The 21,652-nt window shown below is 50.7% G+C and overlaps 1 protein-coding gene and 1 long non-coding RNA gene across 6 annotated transcripts in view; one reads left to right on the top strand and one right to left on the bottom strand.

Moving 5' to 3' along the window:
* The window catches only part of SDK1 (sidekick cell adhesion molecule 1), a 719,511-nt gene that overhangs the window by 388,081 nt on the left and 309,778 nt on the right, over window positions 1-21,652 (top strand). For all 5 annotated transcript variants that reach the window (XM_072943395.1, XM_072943396.1, XM_072943397.1 and 2 more), the window contains one exon: window positions 20,570-20,703. In XM_072943395.1, the coding sequence (XP_072799496.1) occupies window positions 20,570-20,703 (134 nt within the window). The remainder of the gene's footprint in view (window positions 1-20,569; window positions 20,704-21,652) is intronic.
* Window positions 4,838-18,343, bottom strand: LOC140687183 (uncharacterized). Its single transcript, XR_012061355.1, has 2 exons — window positions 17,951-18,343; window positions 4,838-5,314 (listed from the first exon to the last, which is right to left on the bottom strand). It is a non-coding gene; the product is annotated as an uncharacterized lncRNA (long non-coding RNA).

Genomic DNA, 21,652 nt, shown 5'->3' with positions numbered 1-21,652 from the left:
TCCCCATTCCTTCGTCCACTCATTTATACACTCATACGTCCATTTATATCCATCCATCCATCCATCCATCCAACCATTTATCTATTTATTCATTTATCCATCCTTCCATCCATGTATCCATTCACCCATGTATCCATTCACCCATGTATCCATCCATCCACCCCCCCCATCCACCCCCCCCATCCATCCATCCTCTTTGGTTCTCTGTACATCTCCCTCTAAGTGCGTTTACTTAACATCAGGGCCAATGCTGGCTCCCGGTTAGGAGCTGATGCTCTGTGACTTCTGGCACACATTCCAGCCTAGCTTTTAACATAGAAAGCTTAATGAATGTGTTTAGTTGTAGCTTTGAAACAATGAAATGTTAACCTTGTAAAAACTCAAGACTTTTATAAATGGGAAGGGAAAAGATTCATTTCACAAAATGCATAGAATTGTGTAGTAGATAATTTAAAAAAAGGTCAAAGGATTCCAGAATCCCCCAAATGGGATGATGATAAAATTAGTACCATTAAGAAAAATGATGTGCTGTTATGAAAAATATCTACCCAAATGTCCCTTTTTTAAAAAATTACAGTAACATATAAGGGTTTTAGGTTCAATATTTTGGTCTGTTTCTATAAAAGACAAATAACACATTTCTAAATATGAAGGCAACCCCTCCACTATTATCAGATCCTAAAAATGATACATTTACTTAGCTTTAAACCAAGTGTTCCTCTGAATACTCTTGCATTCCTCTGAAAACACATGGTCACTGTTAACAGAGCAATCAGATGCACGTAGCTGTCTTTCTCATGGACGGCGAAGCTGTGTGTTTGAAGCCCTGCACGCTCTCAGAGACAGTGCCCCGTGGCTGACCTGCTGGCCCCGCCCGCTTCCACGCCGCGGTGGTCATGCTTGATCCTAAAAGCCTCCTGGGCCTCAGTCTTCTGGGCTCTTTCTCGGTGTGGACTTGAAGCAGACCCTGGTGCCTCTGCCCTTTCCAGCTCTTGCATCCTTCCCGTCTGTCAGTTCCATGGCTGTTGTCAGCAGCTAAGCAATCTTGTTTTTTCTTTAGATTTGGGCAGCTAATAAACTGCATCTTTTCTAACCTCCGCTCCTCTGCCACTTAGCTGTTGGAAGTGAGGTCTGAAGAATAAATGGGGTGTCAGCTTTCAGAATACGGATCTTTAATGCAGTGCAGTTATTCTGGGATCACAGGAAGGGGATGGGCTGAGGCTGGGTGGGGGCGAGGGCTGGGGAGCAGCATTTCTGCACAATTGCAGTCACCTTGGAAAACGCAGCTGGATCTGCCGAAGCCTGATTAGGACCCCTCCCCATCTCTTAACAGGGGTGCCTGGGGACAGGGTCCTCCCTGTCCCTCTCCCCAGAGAGTACCAAAATCCTCTCCTTCTGAGGGTGCTCCCCGACCCCTGTGTTTGGAAGGGTCTTCCTGGACTGAGCACAAGCCACACTTGCCTTTTTCTTAATAAACATGCTGTCTTTATAAATTTACTCTAATATGTCCTTTGAGATCGTTTGATATCTTATAATTTTACCTCCTTTTAAAAAAAGTATAAGTTACTTTATATATCCAAAATAGTTGCGGGGAGAGTGTCCCGAATGCCTCACCAGCCCGCCTGGAGCTGCAGGCGTGGACCACCACGTGTGTGGGGCAGGCCCTTCCCGCCTCTCCTGTCCTGCGAGTGGTCCACAAGGTCCTGAGTTTTCTGTTTCACATTCCCATTTTAGCTGCTGCTTTTTAAAATTTTAGTATGATCTTTCAAAATAAAAAGAAAGATTTTAATGTACCACTGATACTTCAATAAGGCTGGAGTTTTTAAAACATAAAAATGAAGAAAATGATCAAAACAAGAAAAGTACGTACAGCGGGGGGCTAGCTTGGGGTCCTCCCACACTCCATGTCAGAGGTCAAACCAGGCTCCCCCGACTCGACTGGCCCAGGACACACCTGCTTTAGAGCCCTGTCTGTTGCCCTGCGTGAATTCTTGCACACTGAATTTGTCCTTTAAGAAAAGATCAATGGGCTTATCATAAACAATTATGATCGCTGTTTCTGCTGTTGCTCCTGTTACACTGTAAATTGTGGGCTCTGCCAGGCACTCTGCGAGTGTCCCCCCTCCAGGGGCGTCTGTCTTCCTCTCCTCACGTGGGTGATGGAGCTGTAGTGAGGTCAGGTGGCTTGTCCAAGGTTGTGGCGCAGCTCACTGACTCCAGGACTGGACTCTGGGAGGCGTCAACCACGCCGTCCGATGCTGGCACACTGTGTGGGATTTATGAGCAGGCACTTGGCTGTCCCAGCCCTGCGTGGTCCTCAGTGGGATAGCGAGCTGGGGCGGTGACTTTTCCCGGACAGGCACACTGGACGTGGTGTCTTTAAATCAGTGCCACCTGGTGTGCCAGGCCAAACGAGACTTGGCTCTCGTGCACCACCGGCACCTCCTGTAGTGCTGATGGGAGGGGTCAGGGCTTCCAGATCATGTTGTGAGCTCGGCAGAGAGGGAATTCGTGGGCCTAGAAGCAAATGAAAAGCGCACAGAACTTGTGAAGCGGGACAGGGTTAGGGGGGCGGTGTGTCTGTGAAGAGCAAATGGAGGAGGCCTGGCTGCACTGGGGAGTTTCCTTTTATCCGCACTGTCTGGCTGCCACACGTCTGTCCTTCAGCTGGCTTTCTCTCCCTTCTCTTACTTAGCAGGAGAAGTTAAATTGCATTAAGTTGACAAGCGACACGGGTGTGCTGTAACCATCACGTTAGACTGAGAGCTGAGCTCTAACCCCACAGGTGCCCTTTCTGAAGCACCCGCTCCAGAAAGTAGGTGGTGTTCCGCCTACTTTCAGCCACGGCCACAGGATGCAGTCACAAGAATGGGTGCGGACGATCTGCAGCCTTCCTTGAGTCACGAGGTAAGATCTGTGAAATTGACTGACGGTGCTCAGAGTAGCCTCAGTGAGGACGGTCAGTCTGAGCTCAGCTCTCATAGAACGTGTGTCTGGGAAGGTGAAGACTCAGCCCCAGACGCACACACAGACATCACGGGAGGGCCAAGGAGTAGCGCTGTCACCTTCGGCTTTGAAACTCATGGACTGCTCTGTGAGCTCAACCAGCCTGCTCTGGAAGCCGGCTGCAGTTCTGTGGAGTCTTTCCGTCTTCCGCTCTTGATTTTCTCAGAGGTTCTGCTTCTCGTGATGTGTGGCAGAGGAAGGAAAAAATGATGAAAGGGTTAGAAAACAGTTACGTAAAATGAAAGGGAGACTCGAGTTTGGAGAGGCTGATAAGGGGAAGGCGAATGAGGTCTTTAGGCATGCGTGGATGGGATGCTCACGGAGCTGGTACCAGCGCCCACAGATGGCCAGATAAGACGGAGGAGGCTTCAGCCGGGAGGGAGAGGTCTCCTTGGCCGTGAGACAGAATTTCTTCACCAAGAAGGTAATAGAACGGAGAAGTGGGTCTCAGACGGAGGCTAGGCTTCAGGCTGTTTCCCTGTTTGCACGCTGGGGACTCCCGCTGGAAGCAGGGCTCCTTAAAAGCGGGCTGCACCTTGGTGCCTCCTTCCTGTGCAGTGCTGGCTCCCTTCACCCTCGGCTCCTGTCTCCCAGGGGGGGCCCCGCACAGAGCATTCCTGTGGGCCTGGCCTGCAGCAAATACCCAGGGTGCCACCGCAGCCCACTGTCTCCCCGGGACCGGTGGCCATGTGGCCCCAGCACTTAGGCCACCCTCTGCACCTCTGGTTTTGATAAAAACAGTATTTGTGGCTTTTGTTTGCTTTCCTTGCTGAGCATCTTTTAAATGCACATTATTCACTTCTCAATCTTAAATGAATTTTGTTTGTTTTATACAGTTTTGCTAGTTTCCCTTTCAGTTTTCTTGTTTTTAGTTTTTAGGTTTAGATAAACCAAAATTATAAATGTTATGTAGTCAAGTTTATTAATCTCTTCCTTTCTTATTTTTATTACATAGTTTTACATTTAGAGAAGCACATTTATATTCAGCAATTAAATATATACTGACCTAAATTTTATTTTTGTTTTATAATGCTTAGTTCTTGCAATTTAATTTCTTTAAACATGTATTCACACATATTATCACTAAATATCCATGAATGTGATCATATGCATCTTTTTTAACAGTTCATCTTTTCCCCTTTTTCCTCTGTGCTTCCTTCCTTTCTTCTTTTTCTCTTTTCATCCAACCTATGTTAATAGCCTAACATGTACCTTTTCTTCCTTTTTTTGTATGGTCATGTGGTCCCACATAGACACGTGCAGGTACACACACACACGGTTTTTATTGCCACTGTCTGTAAAATGAGATCACATTTTGTCTGCATTTCTTTGTCACTTTTTGTGTTCGATGATACCTACAAAAAATCATTGAACTCAGCGTGTACAGTTCTAGTTCATTCTTGTAAGTGGCTTATGAAACTCCATGGTATGTGTATCAGAATTCATCAAGTCTTTTCCATCATTTCTGTTCCATTGGAAAATCTGAGTGGAACTTTATGTTGCTGTGTGGCATGAGGTAAGGATCTGAAGTTTTTTCTGAATGGCTAGACAGTTTCCCTGATGTTTTGTTGAATTATCCCTTCCTGTCCCATGATTTATAGCTCTCCTGCCAGTTCATGTTAACCGTATACATTCCATGGTCTGCCTTGAGGCTCTCTGTTCTGTTCAGGTGCAACTTTTTGTTGTTGTTCTATTCAGTTTCATTTTAAAACACTTTTTTTTTGTAGTAATCTGAGAGTTACAGAAGAGTTGCAAGTGTTCTCCCTGAAGTCACCGTCCCGCGTGACCACGGGACATTTACTGAAACTGAGAAAGTAACGTTGTTCAGTGCTCTCTGCTCAGCTAGAGACTTTATTCACACGTGTCCAGCTTTTCGCCAAATGCCCTTCTTCTGCTCGAGGATCCAGCCCAGGGCCCATGCTGTATTTCCTCATTGCATCCCCTAGTCTCCTGCGGCCTGTAACAGTTTCTCAGTCCTGCCTTGTCTTCCTTGACCGTCACACTCTGGAAGAGCACTGACTGGTTGGTTTGTAAAACGTCCCGAGATTTGGGCTTGGGTGTCTTCCTGTGACAGGCCGGCATCCTAGGTGTGGGGAGAGGGTCCCAGGGAGGTGAATGTCTCACCTCGTGTCAGGCCCTCACGGCGTCAGCAGCAGTCATCACGGAGACCTTCGTCTTGGTCCGCGAGTCGAGGTGAAGTCGGCCAGGCTTGTCCTCTGTGAGGTCAGCATTTTTCTTTTCTGTGCTCTGTTCCTCCAAGCCGGTCACAGTCCAGTCCACACCCGAGGGGAGGGTCATTGAGCTCCGCCTACGGGAGAGAAGAGAATCAAAGAATTTGTGGACGTAAGTTAAAACCACCACAAACAATAAGTATTTGGTATGGACCCTTTGAAGTTACATAAATACCCTGCTTCTCCTTAAAGTTTTCTCATCGATTTTAGCTTCATCGCCGGGTCCTGCCTGCATCAGCTGTTTCTGTGGGTTCCTAACAGTGAATTTTCATTTTCCTCTTTTCTTCTACATTTATTCATTCAAATTCTGTAAGGAAAATGCATCCTTTCCCTCTCAATTATCTATTATTCAGCCATTATTTATAATAGTATGGATTTAGCGCCGTTTAATAACTGCCAGGATAAATCTCTCATCTTTACTCTCCTTTTTAGAACAATGTTGAGGCTTATATCACTTTTTCATTCTGCCTATAAACTTCAAAAATGTTTATTTTCCATTTTTAGAAGGTTCAGTCCTTTACAGTTCTTTAGAATTTTGTTAAACTTGGCAACTAATAGAAAGAAAGGCTGTTTTATGATCCGGGAATTCTCCCGCGTGGAAGTGTGGCGTGCCTCTCCGGTTTCCCAGCCACTGCGTTCTCCTGAGACCCCTTCCGGCCTCCCGGTCCCAGAGGCGTGTGAGGGTGTCTGACACCGTTTATTCTGCAGCTGGCAGACGTGGGCCCAGAACTTCTCCCTGCCCTCCTCTGAGTCTACGTGTTCTTCAAAATGGCAAATTTGGAATTATTCTTGGTGTCTATTTTAAAATGCACTTCACTGACTAAATTACTCTGACATGGATGCTTGGTGCGTGGGGCTTTTGTCTAGTTTATTCTACACTTTTCTTTCTTCCTTTTCTAGGTTAGGTTTGGTTTCTTGACGCTGTCAGGTGCAACAACATACCTTTCCCAGAGCTAAGTAACTATCTGGGCCCCTACCTGGGACGCGTGATGACCTTCAAATGTAGACAACAAAAAGCAGGCGCTTCCTGGCTAGCTGAGCGGGGACGTGGGTCCCGCAGCCGGCCCCCCGCCTCTCGGGCCGTGTTTTCGCGGGCTGTGTGAGGTGGCTTGAGCCTGGGTGCCTGCTCTCACACGGGAAGGAAGCAATTCCGTTTCCTTATTTTTTGCCTCTTGGAGTTTGAATGATGACACATGTGTGTCTTTATTCCCGTCCCTCGTCCGTGAAACCCCCGGCGTGCGGGCGCGCTCACTGCGCTCGCAGTTTTCTTTTTTAAAGCAAAGTGCCGCGTGCTCTGCTGTCACACCCCGAGTGACGTGTAAAGGACAAGAGTTTTCAGTTTTTCGTGTGTGTGTTGTTCCTGCATGCACAGTCACCGCGTCCCTGCATCAACAGAGAAAAGTGCTCTGGCCGTTGGAGGCGGCTCCCAGGCCAGCAGGGCTGCGGCAGGGCGGGCGCACCGGCAGGCCGCCCCGTTGGCGCTTCATTTGGGGGAGGCGTGTCTGTCAGTTCTCGGCTCCGGTTGAGCTAAGTCCCTTCAACATTCCTTTCATATCAACTGACCCCCTGAAATGTCCCATACTCAGATGTTTGCTCAATGAAAGGCAGTTTTCAGCAAACGCATTTTATTTTACCATTACATCCCAAAGCACAGTTAAACCAGCCATGCCAAGCTGGCAGGTTTTGAGCAAAGGAAGACACAGATGCAGAAGATAACGTGACACACGTGACTATTATGAGGCATTATTGTGTCGTTCGCTATTTCATATAACAGGATCTTTTCTTAAATAGATGAAAGTAATATTTTATCACCATGACACTCTTTATTCCTTTTTCTTAATTTGTGGTAGCTTTAATGAAAACTTTTCTAAAGGGTCTCTACTTTTATTTTGGAGCATAGTGCATATAATTTATTCTCTTTTCAATATCACTGCAAGGTTCTAATGAAAAGCATAAGTTCCTGTTCCCTGACCCTTAGAGTCTGCTGAGTTGTTCAATCCTTTGTAAAATTCACTGACCGGCCTCAGCTCTGCATGTTGAGTGCGCAGAGCTACATTTATGTAGTTTATTTATTCCTTTTGCGGGTTGTCCGTGGGCTGTCAGCATCTCCATCTCTTTCCTCCTCCTTCCTCAGCCTGAGGGTCTGGTCACCAAGCTTGACCAAAGCAGGAAGCGGAACCTCAGAGCCATAAACTGCAGGACCTGAATTGGGAGTGTTTTTTTAAATTTTCTCTGGCATAGGATTTTTTTCCATTTTTAAAACTTTTTATTTTGAAATAGTTATACATTCACAGATAGTTACAAAAATCATTCAGAGAGGTTCCACGTACCTCTCACCCAGTGTCGTATTTTACGTAACGGTGGTGCACTAGCCAGACCAGGGGCTCCGCGTCGGTATAACGTGTGTGTGAGTCTATGTCGTGTTACCACACGTGTGGATCTGAGCGACCACCACTGCTGTCACGGCACAGACCTGCTCCCTCGCCACAGAAATCTCTCTCCTGCTTCTGCCTGCTAGTCACACCCACCTCCCTCCCCACAGCGTCCCTGCAGGCAGCCACTCACCTGTTCTCCATCTCTATAATTGTGTGACTTCAAATATGTCATGTCAGTGCCATCATACAGCATGTGGCCCTTTAAGACCGGCTTCTCTGCTCAGCACAATGCCCTTGAGAGCCACCCACCTTGTGTGTATCAGTTGGCAGCTCCTTTTCATTGTCTATGTGTCTTCCCCAGCGTGGCCATAGCAAAATTCAACTCCTTACCTATGGAGGGACACTTGGGTTGTCCTCAGGTGCTGTGAGCACTTGTATGCAGGTTTCTGTGTGGCTTTAATGCTCATTTCCCTGGGGAAAGTGTCCGGGGGCACAGTTGCTGGGCCACATGGTGAATGTGTTTATGTTTAGCTTCTTAAGAAACTGCAGAGCAATTCCCCAGGGTGGCTGTGCCATTTCTACATTCCCACCAGCAATGGAGGAAAGGTGCAGTTTCTCTGCACCACATTTTAAACTGTAGCAGTTTTAATAAGTAAGTGGCAATACCTCAGCACAGCCTGAATCTGCACTTCCTTCACGGCGAGAGATGGCGAGCGTCTTTCCATGTGCGTGTTTGCCGTCTGTAGGTCCTCGTCAGTTACCTGTCTCTGTGTGTCCTGTGCCAGTTTTGTAATTGGATTGTTTTTTTACTGTTGACTTTTGAGAGTTCTTTATATATCCTAGATGTGCGTCCTTTATCAGATTTGTGGTCTACAAATATTTTTTCCCAACCTCTAACATGTCTGTTCCTTTAGAGTTTTTCACAGAACACAAGTTTTACATTTTGATGAAGTCAAGTTTATTGACTTTTTTCATTTATGGATTGTGCTTTTTGGTGGCATGTCTGCTCCAAGCCCTCGGTCGCAAAGAATGTCTCCTGCATTCTCTTCCAGAAATGTTATAGTTTTACCTTTTACATATAAATCTATGATCTATTACGAGTTAATCTTTGCATAAGACGTACAGGGGTTAGGTCAAGGTTAATTCTGTTTTTCCCTATGAATGTCCAACTGGCCCAACCCAGTTTGTTAGACAGACTCTCCTTCCTCCACTGAAGTGCATTTTCACCTTTGTCAGGTCAGCCCTTCACCTTGTGTTGGTTTGCTTCTAGGCTCGCTGTCCTGGTCCGCTGACGCGTGTGTCTGTTCACCTGTCGATGCTGTGCTGTTCTGGTGGCCGTGCCACGCAGCGTGCCTTAACATCGGTGACGTTAGCGACTCCTCCTCCTTCTTCCTTCTTTTTCCAAATTGTTTTAGCCGTTCTAATTTCTTTAACTTCCCTGTTAACCTTAGAAAAGTCTTTCCTACCTCTACAAAAACGCTTCTGGGACTTTGACAGGAATCACGTTAGGTCTATAGGCCTGTTTAGAGAAAAGCAGCGTCTTTACCTTGCGGAGTCTCCCAGTCTGTGGAGTCGGGTGACTTGTAAGTTATCCAGAGCTTTGCGTCCTCTCCTCGGTGTTCAGACTTTCTCACACGGGAGTCCTGTGCGCATTTTCAGATGCTTGCGTGAGTATTTATGCTGAGCAGTTACGAGTGGTGCTGTGTTTCTAACTCTGGTTCTGCATGCCTGTTGCTGTCATAAGGAACCCAGTGGGTTTGTAGCCCCATCCTGCACCCTGGGGCCTTTGCAGGACTCATTAGTTCCTTGAGTGATTTTGTCCATCTGTTTTTGTAGATTTCTTGCTATTTTCTATGTAGAGTGTGTCGTCTGCAGGTTGAGACAGTCAATGTCTTCCTTTCTGATTTGTCTGCCGTCTTATTGGTGCCAAATGGTGCCCTTTAGGGCAGTGGGAGCCGCTTCAGGCTGATTCCTGAGTCTTGACGTGACCTTGTCTGTGCGTGTTTCCTCCCTACACGATGCCAGAGGTTCGAGGCTCGTTTGTGCATTTCCTGCTCCAGAGCTGTAATTAATCATTGCCCCAAAAGGCACCAGCTCCTTTCTGTGGAAACGGCATAGAAGGCATTTAGAGACCACGGTCTGGCTTTGGGGCCTGGAGGTAGCACTTTACACCCAGGTGACAGACGCCTGACCTCACAGCCCCTCTGGGGGGTGACCAAAAACCCCAGTGCTCTGGGACCTGTCTGAACATTTCCCAGGAGGGGCTCAGCAGTTCATTGTCAGACGATTAAATGAATGAATGCATTAATGAGCAAACAGATGAACGAAACACATCTGTGCTAGTCTCTGCTTGATGGCAAAGCAAAAAGTATCACGCAGCTCATCCAGAACAGAAATACCGGCCAAGCAACTGAGATCACTACGAGTCTCTCTGAGAAGCACTGAATTCTGATGCACCACAGGCTTCACTTTGTGTCCTCTCTCCTCCCTCCTGGTGGCCTCCGAGTCGCCAGCCTGGCCTCTCTGCCGCCCTGCTTCCTGCAGGTCAGTTCCAGGGGATGGGGTGGGGGTCAGGCACTCTGCTCAGTGTGACGCCCCGAGGCCCCCCCCCCCCGGGTCTCTGCTCTTCCGCCCGACTGCTCAGCGGGGCCCCGCAGGAGAGGAACAGAAAGATTATAAGTGCTTTTGATTGAAAGTCTTCTGTTTTAGTCCCATCACAGGTAAGTGAATACATGCCAGCATTCTGTCAGAGGAAGCTCCGACTCAGTCTTGCCGCAAACCTGAATCTGTCTGGGTGGCACTGGGAAGCTGAGTGACGGTGCCAGGCCCTCTCCTGGGCACATGCACATACTTTAAACTTGTTTTTTCAATGCACACAACAACCGTGTGAGCCCGGGAGGGAGCCCTCCCTTCAGAGACGAAGAAGCTGGAGCCCAGAGGGCTATGGTTTTCAGGGGTGTGTTAGTTTTCCGTAGTTGCCGTAACACATTATCACAAAACGTGGTGGCTTAACACAGATGTGCTCTCTTACAGTCCTGGGGGTCAGAAGTCCCAAATTGGTCTCACAGGGCTGAACCCAGGGTGTGGGTGGGGCTGTGTTCTCTGGGCGGCCCGGGGAGAATCTGTCTCCCGGCCTTTCCCAGTTTCTAGGGGCGCCTGCATCCCTTGGCTCGTGGCCCGTCCCCCATCTTCACAGCCAGCAGCATAGCACCGTCACTCCCTGGCTCTGACTCTCCTGACTCCTTCCCTGTGATCTCTGGGACCCACCCCGATAACCCAAGGCCATCTCCCCACATCAGGGTCCTTTACTTAGTCACGTCTGCAGAGTCCCTTTGCCATGTGAGGCAACGTGCTGGCAGATTCTGGGGGTCAGGACATGGACATGCGTTGGGGCCATTGATGTGCTGACCCAAAGGAGGTTCACACACCAAATACGGGTGAGGGTTGAGCTGCGAGTTCACCTCTTAACTCTCCTCCCAACAAAGGCAGCTTCTTCATCGGGAAACCCCAAAGGTCTTTACCCTCGTGTAGCTGGTAAGGGTTGTTGGCGATAGTCTTCTGTTCTGTTCAAAACCTGTTGCCTGAATTATTTGAATCGTTTGGGCCAGGGGGCTGGCTAAACACTGAGAGCGGCAGACCCGAGAGGCCTGTTGAGAAACGAGCCCGGGACCAAGGCAATACTTCACCGCCTAAGGCGCCGGCAGGTCCCTGTGAGGCAAGAGGAGGGGGTCCGCTTTGTGCTGCTGTGCCGTGTTTGTCATGGAGATGAGCTGGAGGGACCTTGACAACGGCCGGGAGTGGGGACAGTCCAGAGAAGTGGCCGCTGCCCTTTTTTCTATTTGTATCCACTTTCCTCGTTTTTACTTTCTCGGGGTGTCCAGGCGCTGTGAGTGATACCGCCCCAGTGTGCACGCTGCCATCGTCTCACAGGCGTGTTGTCACGGTTAATAATGTTTTCAATATGCTTAGACTTTCCCAAAATGGCCCTCTTTAAATTATTTATGGCTGTATTTCGGGCATCTCACCATTGACCCAGGCAAATCTGAAGTCGCCTGCTTGTTTTCTCATTTTAGACACATCCTAGTGCCCCAAACGAAGGGGTTTATAAAGCTTTTCCCGGGGAATCCAAACTTGGTCGTTCTTGAGAAAAAACATACCCTTGAGGGAAAAGCCACTTTCGCTCGTTGTTGTGACCGACCCCACATCCCCTGCTCCTGCCTCTTGTTACCAGGACGGGCAGCTGAGACCCCGCAGAGACAGGGCCTTCACGCAGTAACCAAGCAGGCCTGGCTTTGGGACTCTCCCAGGACAGGACAGGGAACCCCTGCCTCCACCTTACAGATCTCAGAGGCACGGGGGCTCCCCGTGGGGATCCCGGCACCTCGTGGAGCCCTTGTCCCTGATGGGTGTGGACGCGGGGGACTCCCTCACACTCGGTGGCTGGAGCACCGCTCCTTCCCCGCACCTCCAGCCCCACCACCACCGCCACGTGCCAGGCTCCGTCTTAGCCACTGAGGGGCCAGACTGTGTCCTGGAGAAGTGGGAGGAGAGAGAGAGACAGAGAGAGAGGAGGAGGGAGAGAGAGAAGCAGGCAGAGAGGGAGACAGAAGATAGAGCGTGATAAACAGAGACAGAAAGAGGCAGAGAGAGCGGGAGAGGCTCCTGAGGACGCGGTGACAGGTTGCCAGGAGGGTGGCTGCTGATGTCTGTCCATGGGTCTGGACAGAGGGGGTGGCACAGACTGGGGTCAGGGGCCTTGAGGAGAGGATACATGAGGGGTGGGCAGGGTGGCGAGGTCTGGGTTAGGGGCTCAACTCTTCCGTTTTCTTTGGGAAAGTTCTTTTCCGTCTGACAGTGACGTGGGGGTGATGACCATCTGGAGTGTGGGGCGTGGCAGGCGTGGTGCGAAGCGTTGTTTATTTACGCGCGATCTCACGTGAGTCTCACAGCATCACTAAGAAGCGGGGGCCTTTGCATCCTGTCAGCAGAGGGGACAAGGATGAGGGCTGTCTGGCCGGCCAGCGGGCAGGCAGCTTGCTCAGTGCACACAGCCAGGAGCATCAGTGAGTGTGTAGGGGGGCTGGTCTGAATCCCAATCCTGGTTCCTCACCACCGGCTGCCAGGAGGACCCAAGGAGACAGTGCCCACTCAGCACCCCGCCAGGCCCACCGCCAGGGCCCGGAAAGCTGGTTCTCGTCAGCACGGAGGAGGAGGTTCAGAAGGAGCCCCCGCGCCCTCCGGGACCTGCAGGCACCCGGGGAGCGGGGTGGGCGGGGGAGCGGCGGGAGGGTCCGTCCTCCAGGAGGGAGACTGTCCAGGACAAGCCGGCTCACTCCAGCTGACGACACGGAGCACAGAGAGGCCTGTCAGAGCTCTGAGAAGAGTAACAGCGTCCTCTCCCGGCGGCGGCTCCCGCTCAGCGGGCTGGCTGAGCAGCGCCTCTGGGCGAAGGCCCGCGCGGGGTCCCTGGCGGGCTCCTCCCTGGACGGTGCGTTTACTCCGCAGCGAACAGGGCTGCCATGGCCCTTCCTGAGAGATTGGTTTAGGCGCCCAGGACTTTAAATCGCTCCCAGCTTTGTTTATAGATTAGTTTCCCCCGTTGAAAATCTCTCATTTCCCCGTGTGTGTTTGCCAGCGCCACGGGCACGGCTACAGACCACTCCGGGGTCCGCTGGCCGAGCACACACGCTTTGCTTACACACGGTGCTCTTCTTTGCCATCCCGCCCGCTGCTCAGTGTCTCCCCTGGAGGAGGGGGTCCACCGACTCTGTCTGTGGTGTGTCAGCACAGTGGAGAAGGGGCCGGGGATCGTCCAGCGGTAAAGTCTTGGAAAGCGGGTTATGCCGTTGGTGCGTTGGTTGAGTGAACGTATCTGAAAATGAGTCTTTCCTGGGCCTCTTTGCCAAATCATTACACTTTGGCTCCCGAGCAGATGGCTTTCAGGGTAGCAGCAGAGTCCGGTCGTTTATGACTTAGGTCTGAGAATTCAGTCGCCCGGCTGTGTGTTTGTACGGAGGTCTGTCAGCTAGAACTCCAGGGAGTGTTTGCTGCCTCCATCCCCTCCTCTGCGGCTTAGCGATCTGCTGCGCGGCACCCAGGAACCAGACTCAGGCTCACAGTCCCGGGAATGAGCCGACTCAGCCTCAGGCCCTTCACTGCCCGACCTGAGCTTCGTAAGGTGCGTGGTGCGAGTGGCACCGCCCCTCCCTCACAGGAGGAAGACCCAGGCCAGGGGCCCCAGGGAGCAGATTCCAGCCCTCGCTCCCGCCAGGCGGCCCGTGCCGAGCATTTCCGGGGCCCGTGTGTTGACGGAGCGCACTGACGGCTTCACCCTCAGGCTGTCTGCGGGGCTGCTTCCGGTGAACTGCAGGCAGCTTGTTCTGGTAGAAGAAGGGGGTGTCTTCTCCGTAGACCCTTTGGATCCTCACTTGAAGGCAGGCCCTGGCCCACTCCAGGATCTCAGGAGCTGGGCTTGAGAAGGTGAATGAACTGTGAGCTCCGGCTCCTGTCTGCGTTTATTCAGAGACAGTGTCCCCCAGGCGGGGTGTCCCTCTCTGCCGCTGTCAGCTGGGCCACCAGGACACAGACCCCGGCCAGGCCCGCAGATGAGGGGAGCTGGGGTGCCGCCCTCCGGGAGGAAGCTGCCTCAGGGGAGCCTGGACCAGAGCCTCAGGGGGGAGGGGCGCTCGGGGAGAAGGGTCCGCGGGGGGGCGGGGGCCTTTCTTCCCAGGTCACCCCCGGAAGCGCCCGCGGTCCCTGCACAGCCACAGAGGCTCTGGGCTAGGGCACCGCTCTGTCCTCCTCGTTTCACTTCTCATCCTTACTTTGCTTTTCAAGAAGCGGTCGCCGGGCCCGTGGGAGCGGTCGGCCTGCGCGTCTGTGACGGAACAGCCGCCTGTTGGGCTTGTCTCCTCCTCCGCTAACTTCCGTGAAACACACAGTTTCACACGTTCAGGACCTCCCCCAGCTGCCAGGCCTTCTCGTGCCCCCAGTGTCCTCGCCCTGTGGAAGTAGCTTTGCGGGGTCAGTGACGGTATTCCCGGCTGCCTTCCCCAGACAGCGCCACACGCACAGCAGGCCTCCTACACGTTCATTGTGAGGGTCAGTCACTCCTCTCCTTGCCGGGGCTCTGCCGCCGGAACGTGGTTGCCAGCCCAGAAGGGAACAGAGCGAGTGAGGGCGAGTGCCTGGGGGTTTCCCCTTCCTGCCCCTTCCACACGTAGTCACTGCTTACGCACTGCTGTCCAGCGCGGTGTAAGGCAGACCCTGTGTGTATCGGAATCCACTGCAAATCCGAATGACGTTAGGGAGTTACTGCCTGAGAAGCTCCGCCCACAGCTTGCCCCCTTCCGTGTCTACAGTTAGGAGCTAGCAGTCGGTGTGGAAGAGTTAGAGCGGAGGTGATTTCTATACATTTAACTGTGTGTTTCCGTGCACTTGCCATCTTGAAATTAACAGTATCTGCCATAGAGAGGGACCCCTGCACGGCCTGAGTAGAAGTGCTTTGCAAGGCGCAGACCACGACGGAGCCCGAGCTGGGGGAGGGCTTGAGCAGCCCCTTCCCATCTCTGGCGTCTTCCCTCCTGGGCACCTGGTCCTCCTCCTCCTCCGCAGAAGGCCTGGACAGTCACGCGCTTGGGTTTAATGGCCGCCTTTCCCCGCGCGCTCGCCTTGCTGGGTCCATTGGCGCTGAACCGCAGTCCCATTTACTTTCGTCCTGGATTCCCCTGCTGAGCACAGCTCATCTTTTCTGCTGGTTTGAAATTGTGGGAAGCTGGTTTCCCCAATTCTACTTCACTTGCTTTTGAAATGTTCATGCTCCCAGAGCAAACGGTCAGCAGCAAGCGTTTACTCCTTGACTAGGTGAACTTGTCATTCCGGGGCCTTAACATTTATTGAGTATCCAGAGGCTCATTAAGGCCAAAACCCCTTAGAAGCAGTTTTAGTTCTTGTAATTATACGAGTAAGGGAAGTTCGTCAGTTTTGAAGTCGTCGGCCTTGTACTTGCTGTTAAACTGGGAAGCCTGAGACCCAGACTATACTCAGAACACCAAGCCTCAGAACCGACCCGTTAAAAAGTCATTTCATTAAAATGGGGAATATCTTAAGTGGTATTTTTTTTAATTTTTAAGGACTTAAAAACTAATGTTCTGCGTTTTTCTACACTCTAATTTTTTAAAGATGTAGTTGAATGACAGTTGAAACTAATCAGAGTCTGCCCTAGCGTTTGTAATAGTAAAACCACAGACTCAGATTATGCTTTTATGCTTTATGGGCAAAGTTCTTATTTTACTGCACTCTTTACTGAATTTTCATCATAATGTATAAATCAACGTTTATATTATCATCCTGGTGAGTCTCAAAAGTGTCAAAGATCAAAATACTTACAATAACCAAAGACACTGTATCTTATTATGAGAGCCGAAGGATGGGTTACGTTGAAAGTTTTGAGGCTCATCGTGGAAGTTTTTTGGACGCCCCTGGAACTCCTCCCTTCCGGCCTGCAACTGCTCTTAAGGGAAAGTGATTAAAGCGTTTCCTGCTACCTCAGCTAGTCTGTAAATATATCGACCTAAGCTCCGTGGCACATGGGCAGTGTGTGGTCCAGGGCATGTTCCCTTCTCTCTGGCTCAGGCCGCGGGACTCCAGTGGTTGCTAACTGAACAGTGAAGACAGCTGCTGGGTTCTATCCCCGGGCATCGGGGTGACCGCACATCCTAACTTCGCCTCCTGGGCCCGAGCAGGCGCTGCTTCCGCCAACTGCACGTCTGGTGCTCCTGGCGTTAGGGTGCCTGCCACACCCCTGAAAGCAGAGGTTCTGTGTGGCAGGGGGGAGCACACTGTCTGCTCACCACTGCCCAGGCGGCCGGACTCGCAGGTGACCCCAGCTGATACTCCACGGGGCCCCGCCCCCGCCCCACACACCAAATGCATGAGCCCTGGGGTCTAGGCGCCCACTCCCTCCACGGGTGTTTCTGATCAGACGCCCAGTAGCATCTTGGGCGATCTCGTCTTTTCTGAAATAGAGAATTCCTGTCTTGCCCACTGTCTCAGGAGAGCGTTGGGGGAACCAAGCGAGGACCCAGAGCACCTCGAGGGCGTGCGTTCGCGCCAGTCTCTGCGGGGCTGCAGCTCTTCCATTCAGGCGGGAGCAGCCGCCCTGTGCGCCCCCTGCGCTCACAGCCCAGGGGGCGCCCTCTAACGCCGCCTGCAGCCGGCACCCCTGTCTCCTCACCTGCAGCGCATCTCACCCATCCCGGACTACTTCTTTCATTTTCTTCTGATTTTCTGCATTAGTATTTCATAGAATTCAAAGTTAGGATTATAAGATTTCATTCTGAAATGTAGAATTAAGATGGGGAGGACTATGGAAATGATTTTACATAAAACCATACATAGTTATTTTAATAAAGTTAAAATAAAGGAAAATCTCTGGCTTAATACTGTAATTTTCCTGTAAAGTCAGTGTACATTTTAAATGAGTACTTTGGAATTACATTATAATAAAAGTCATGTAGTTCATAATCTGGGCACATTTTTAAACTTTGCTACCATGATTTCTTAGCAAACCCTTTTATTCATTTTGGAAGTTGTTCTCTTGATAACAAAAGTGGTATTTATTGTGGAAAGATTGAAAAAATATTTTAAAAACAGGAGTCAAAAGGAAGTGACTTGTCTTTCCACCCAGAGCCGACCACTGTTGGCCCTCCGTGTGTACACACAGAGAGGCTGGAATGGGGGCCATCTTTCTGTGCACGAGGGATACACACGTTTTAGCTTTGTTTCGCTTTGTCTTGACCCCAAGTGGATGCTAGTTCCGAGTCTGCATCAGGACGTCTTCCTCTTCTAGTAGAAACCTAACTGAACGGACGCGTGAGTGAAGTCCATCTCGCGGAACGGGGAGTCCCGAGATAGGCAGGTGCGCGGGTCGGCCCGCTGACCCCACCAGGTTCTCCGACCAGGGACCCAGTGCTTCGCATGCCCTGGGTCTTGCCACCAGCCTTCTCAGCTTCCCACCAAGGTGGTTCCGCTCGCGGCTGTAAAACGGCCGCCGCGCACGTCTGGGCCGCGCGCGTGCTCGTTCCCGTCCAGCGGAGGGAAGGAACGCCCGGGCGCCCGGGGCTGGAGTCCCGCCCGCGAGCTGGTGGCCTGACTCGGGGTGGCCGCCCCCGGCGGCGAGGCCACCGGCCCCGGCCCCAGGCTGACCGGCTTATGCCGGTCTCCTCTCCTAATCGCTCGCCAGCGGGACTGGAGTCCCAGGGCCAGCGGACACGGGTTGGGGCCACTGCTCCACCCACAGCGCGGAATGGTGGAGACAGAGTAGGCGTTGGAACTCACCCCCAACGCGGCGACCCAGCGCGATCACTGACTAGTTGGTGAACAAACGAACGGAAGGGTCGCAGCAGAGCGTCCCTGAGCCTGCTTTCTCGCCAGTCCTTCGGGCTGCGGTCTGATCTGCTCTGACGCCTGGAAGTGCGGCCTTCCTCCTGCTCCTGCTGGCGCTGCCTCCGCTCGGGGTTGCCGCCCCCGGCCCGCGGGCAGCACGCTGCCTCGCCCGCCAAGCGTGGTCCTTCCTGTCGGTCCGAAGGGGCAGCTCGGGTCCCAGGGCAGCTCCCCGTTGTTCCGACTGGGTGGTGGCGGTGGGGCCGCCTTCCTCACGCCACGTGGCTGCCGGGGGAAGGGGGCGCCACCACAGAGCCGGGGGTTCAGAGCATGGGTGCTGGGTGCCCGCTTCCCTCTCTGTACAAAGGGTTCTTCTTAAGTGTTGTCACAATCTTCAGCATTCTGAGTTGGGTGAATGCTTTTAGGTATTTCAGTTCTCATTAAAAATCAGTTTCTTTTGTAGAAATGCCCTGATCAGAAAGAGCTGGAGAGGAGAAAAGAAGAAAGGCTTATGGGGATTTGGTCCTAATTAATCTGACGCTCTCTAAAGGGTGGACATTTTTGTGGTGTTCTTTTTGGCAATAGATAGGTTTTCTTCATGAGTTTTGTCTTAAAGTACTACAGAAATTTAAAACTAAAAGAAAAATGAGTTTAAAGGGGTAAAGTATAATAGATGTAAACTTTAATATTTCTATTCTTTATGTACTTTTTAATTTTCAGTACCCATGAAACAATGTCATAAATGATACAGAGAATTAATGGGCAGTTTTGGAGAGTAATGCTGAGAAATAATAGGCATATTTTAACTTACTATGGCAAAAATCAGATGTTAAAGAAAAAAGTTGTGATATATTCAGTTTTTAAATTGTACTATTAAATGTGTAACTTCATGAGTAATAAATATTCATTTTTAATTTTAGGTGCCAGTGTAACATATACTAAAATAAAACGGAACAATTTCTATGGTTCTATAAAGCAGTCATAAATAATTATAGTAAAGCTTTTTTGAAATATTTTTATGGGACTAAAAATTGAAAACTTCTTAATAGGGAGATTTTCTAAAATGAGAAATGAGGTGAGTTAGTCAGAGAGACCTCAAACTGCAATATATCCCAGGGGAGCCCTGAATGAGCGGTAACTTCTTAAGATAACCTTATAAAATGTATGAAAATCAAGAGGTTTTGAAGAAGCTTTTAGAAGGTAGCAGGAAGAAAAAGGTATTATACTAAAATTTCTCATGAGAAGTTAATTATTTTGCATGCTTTTTCTGTTACTAGATAGAAATCTGAGTTTATGTGAGTCTGGAAGGGCCACGACTGTCTGGGATTGAAAATGAACCGGTGGAGCTGTTGTCTGCGGGGTGACACAGCTGTGGGAGGTGACAGGGAGGTGGCACAGCTCCCGCTGGGGCCCCAGGGCTCTTCTGGCGTTTTGAACACGAGCGCATAGGCTAAGGGACATTTCGGTGCTTAGACTGTTTTCCCCTCGAAGCATGATTCACCAGCCAAGGAAAAGACTACTTACCTTTTGGGGTTTTGTTTGTTTTTGTTTTTGTTTTCTAACGGGTTCTACCCTCCCCCCACCTCCTTAACTAGTGAAAAGCATACGGAACTGTGACAAGAGCAAAGGACACCACGGCGGCCGTTTGATTAAAGGCTGCTGGGATTTATGGAGCTTGTGTCTTTATTACTTTCCTCCTCCTTTTAAATAAGTAATGCAGTGAGTCTGTGTGTGGTGTGGTGGGCAGAGCTCCAGGCGACATGCGGGGAGACCTGGTCCTCCCTCTGGTGTGGCTACCTACTGTGTTACCTTGGACAAACAACTGAACCTCTCTGATCCTCAGTTTTCTCATTTCTAAGGAGAAGATTGGTGGGGCAAGTGTGTCTCAGAGAATCCTTTCCACAGTAGATTTGAGATATATGAGAAAGATTCAGGGATGATCAAAGGGTTTGTTGGCCCCTCTGGGACCAGGGGAGAGAGTGGCGGTAAAGACCGTCCAGCCCTGGTGTTAGTGATTACGGGAGAGTCGAGTTGAAGGGGCCAGCACTCTGCCCGCTGGCAACTTTTTTTCTACCCGTCAGTCTAGAAATCCATATGCGAAGCCTCCAGTGAGGCGCCCTGGGAGGTGGAGAAAATCACAGAGCATTCAGTCGCCCGGGGCCAGGCTTTGGGGGCCCAGCAGGATCGAGGAGCCCTGCCTTAAAGCAAAGGACCAGCCCTTCTAGAGTTACTTCTAACTCATCTTGGAGATTTTGAATTGTAACAAATCCTGGTTGCACACGTTCCAAAAGGCTGCCTTCCTCAGCACCAGGGTAGGTGCAGACGTGGAGTGCCTGAGCTCCCAGGCCAGCGCCCCGGGCCGGAGTGAGTGACGCGGCTCAGCCACCACCACCACCCTCTCGTCAGCCTGTGGGTTTGTCTTTGTCTTTCCAGATCTTCTTTTAACCTTTAAAAACACAAAACCAAAATCCTCTGGACATTCCTCTGAGATTGACGGAGTAAGTTAACGTGTGTCACACGTAGTTGTTCCGCGGAGGGGCCTCAGTTGACGCTGTCTTTTTTTCTCCAATGCAGAGCCATCACGCTGGAGAACCAGCTGGTGATCCTTGCGGCGACGGCCGGGGACGCGGGGGCCTACTACGTGCAGGCGGTCAACGAGAGGAACGGCGAGAACCGGACCAGCCCGCCCCTTCACCTGAGCGTAGCGCGTGAGTTCCTGGGCTCCCCGCGGGGCCCTGAAAGCCGGACCGGCCCCATTTAATTAGCAACCGCTGTCTCGTGGGGCAGTTTGCTATCAGTCTTACCGCTCGGGTAGAGGGGTTGTAGCTCAGCACTGCCCCAGCGTCCACAGGTGCCTTCTTAGAAGTGGTGGGAAAGGTGAACGCGTCTGGTAATTCTAAGTGCAAGATTGTATTCGTTTGGGGGATTAAAAAAAAACACTTTTGCTTTTGTACACTGTGAGTGCGTATGGTTTTTAACAACGTATTTTGGCTTATAAGGAGCCGTATCCATGAAGCTTATTTGCAACTCCATCAAGCACAGGATATGTTCTTTTAGTTTAATGATGAAATCTTTGAGAAAAGATATATACCAAGTTGTGTTAAAATTAGGAGTATGTCGTTAGCATAACCAAAAGGCTGAATCGTGAGGAAAATATAATCACTGGTAAGTCTTCAGTTTATTTAAAAACATTTTAGTTGGAGAAAACTTAGTTTAAATATTTGGCCTTTGAAAGAAGGCTCCAGAAATTCTAATAGCAAGGGTTATACTGCTGGAGAAGGGGGAAGTGACCAGAGCAAGAACTCGGAGCTAAAGCAGATCCAAAGGAGGGGCTCAGGGGGCGTGTCACCAGGTGACTGCAGAGCCTCACGCTCTGTGGTATGAACTGCAGTGGTTATGCTGTTGAGAAAGTACAGCTGGGAAACGGTCATGGTAAACGTCAAAATGTTCTGATCAGGTCATACAAGGGGGAGTTAAATGGGTCTGTGTGTAGAGTAGATTTCACCTTTTTAGAAACACCTGTCAGGAATGGCTTTCCCCTTTGGGTGGTGGCAAAGTTTTGCTTCGTACGTGGGATGACCGTAGTGTTCGCTTCTCCTGGTCCTTGGGGGCTAAAAGAACTACTGGGTGGGTGAGGCAAGCACTGGGCGCAGGAGA

Source organism: Vicugna pacos, chromosome 18 (assembly GCF_048564905.1).
Source record: "Vicugna pacos chromosome 18, VicPac4, whole genome shotgun sequence".
Lineage (NCBI taxonomy): Eukaryota > Metazoa > Chordata > Mammalia > Artiodactyla > Camelidae > Vicugna > Vicugna pacos.
This window is presented reverse-complemented; position numbering and strand designations above follow the sequence as displayed.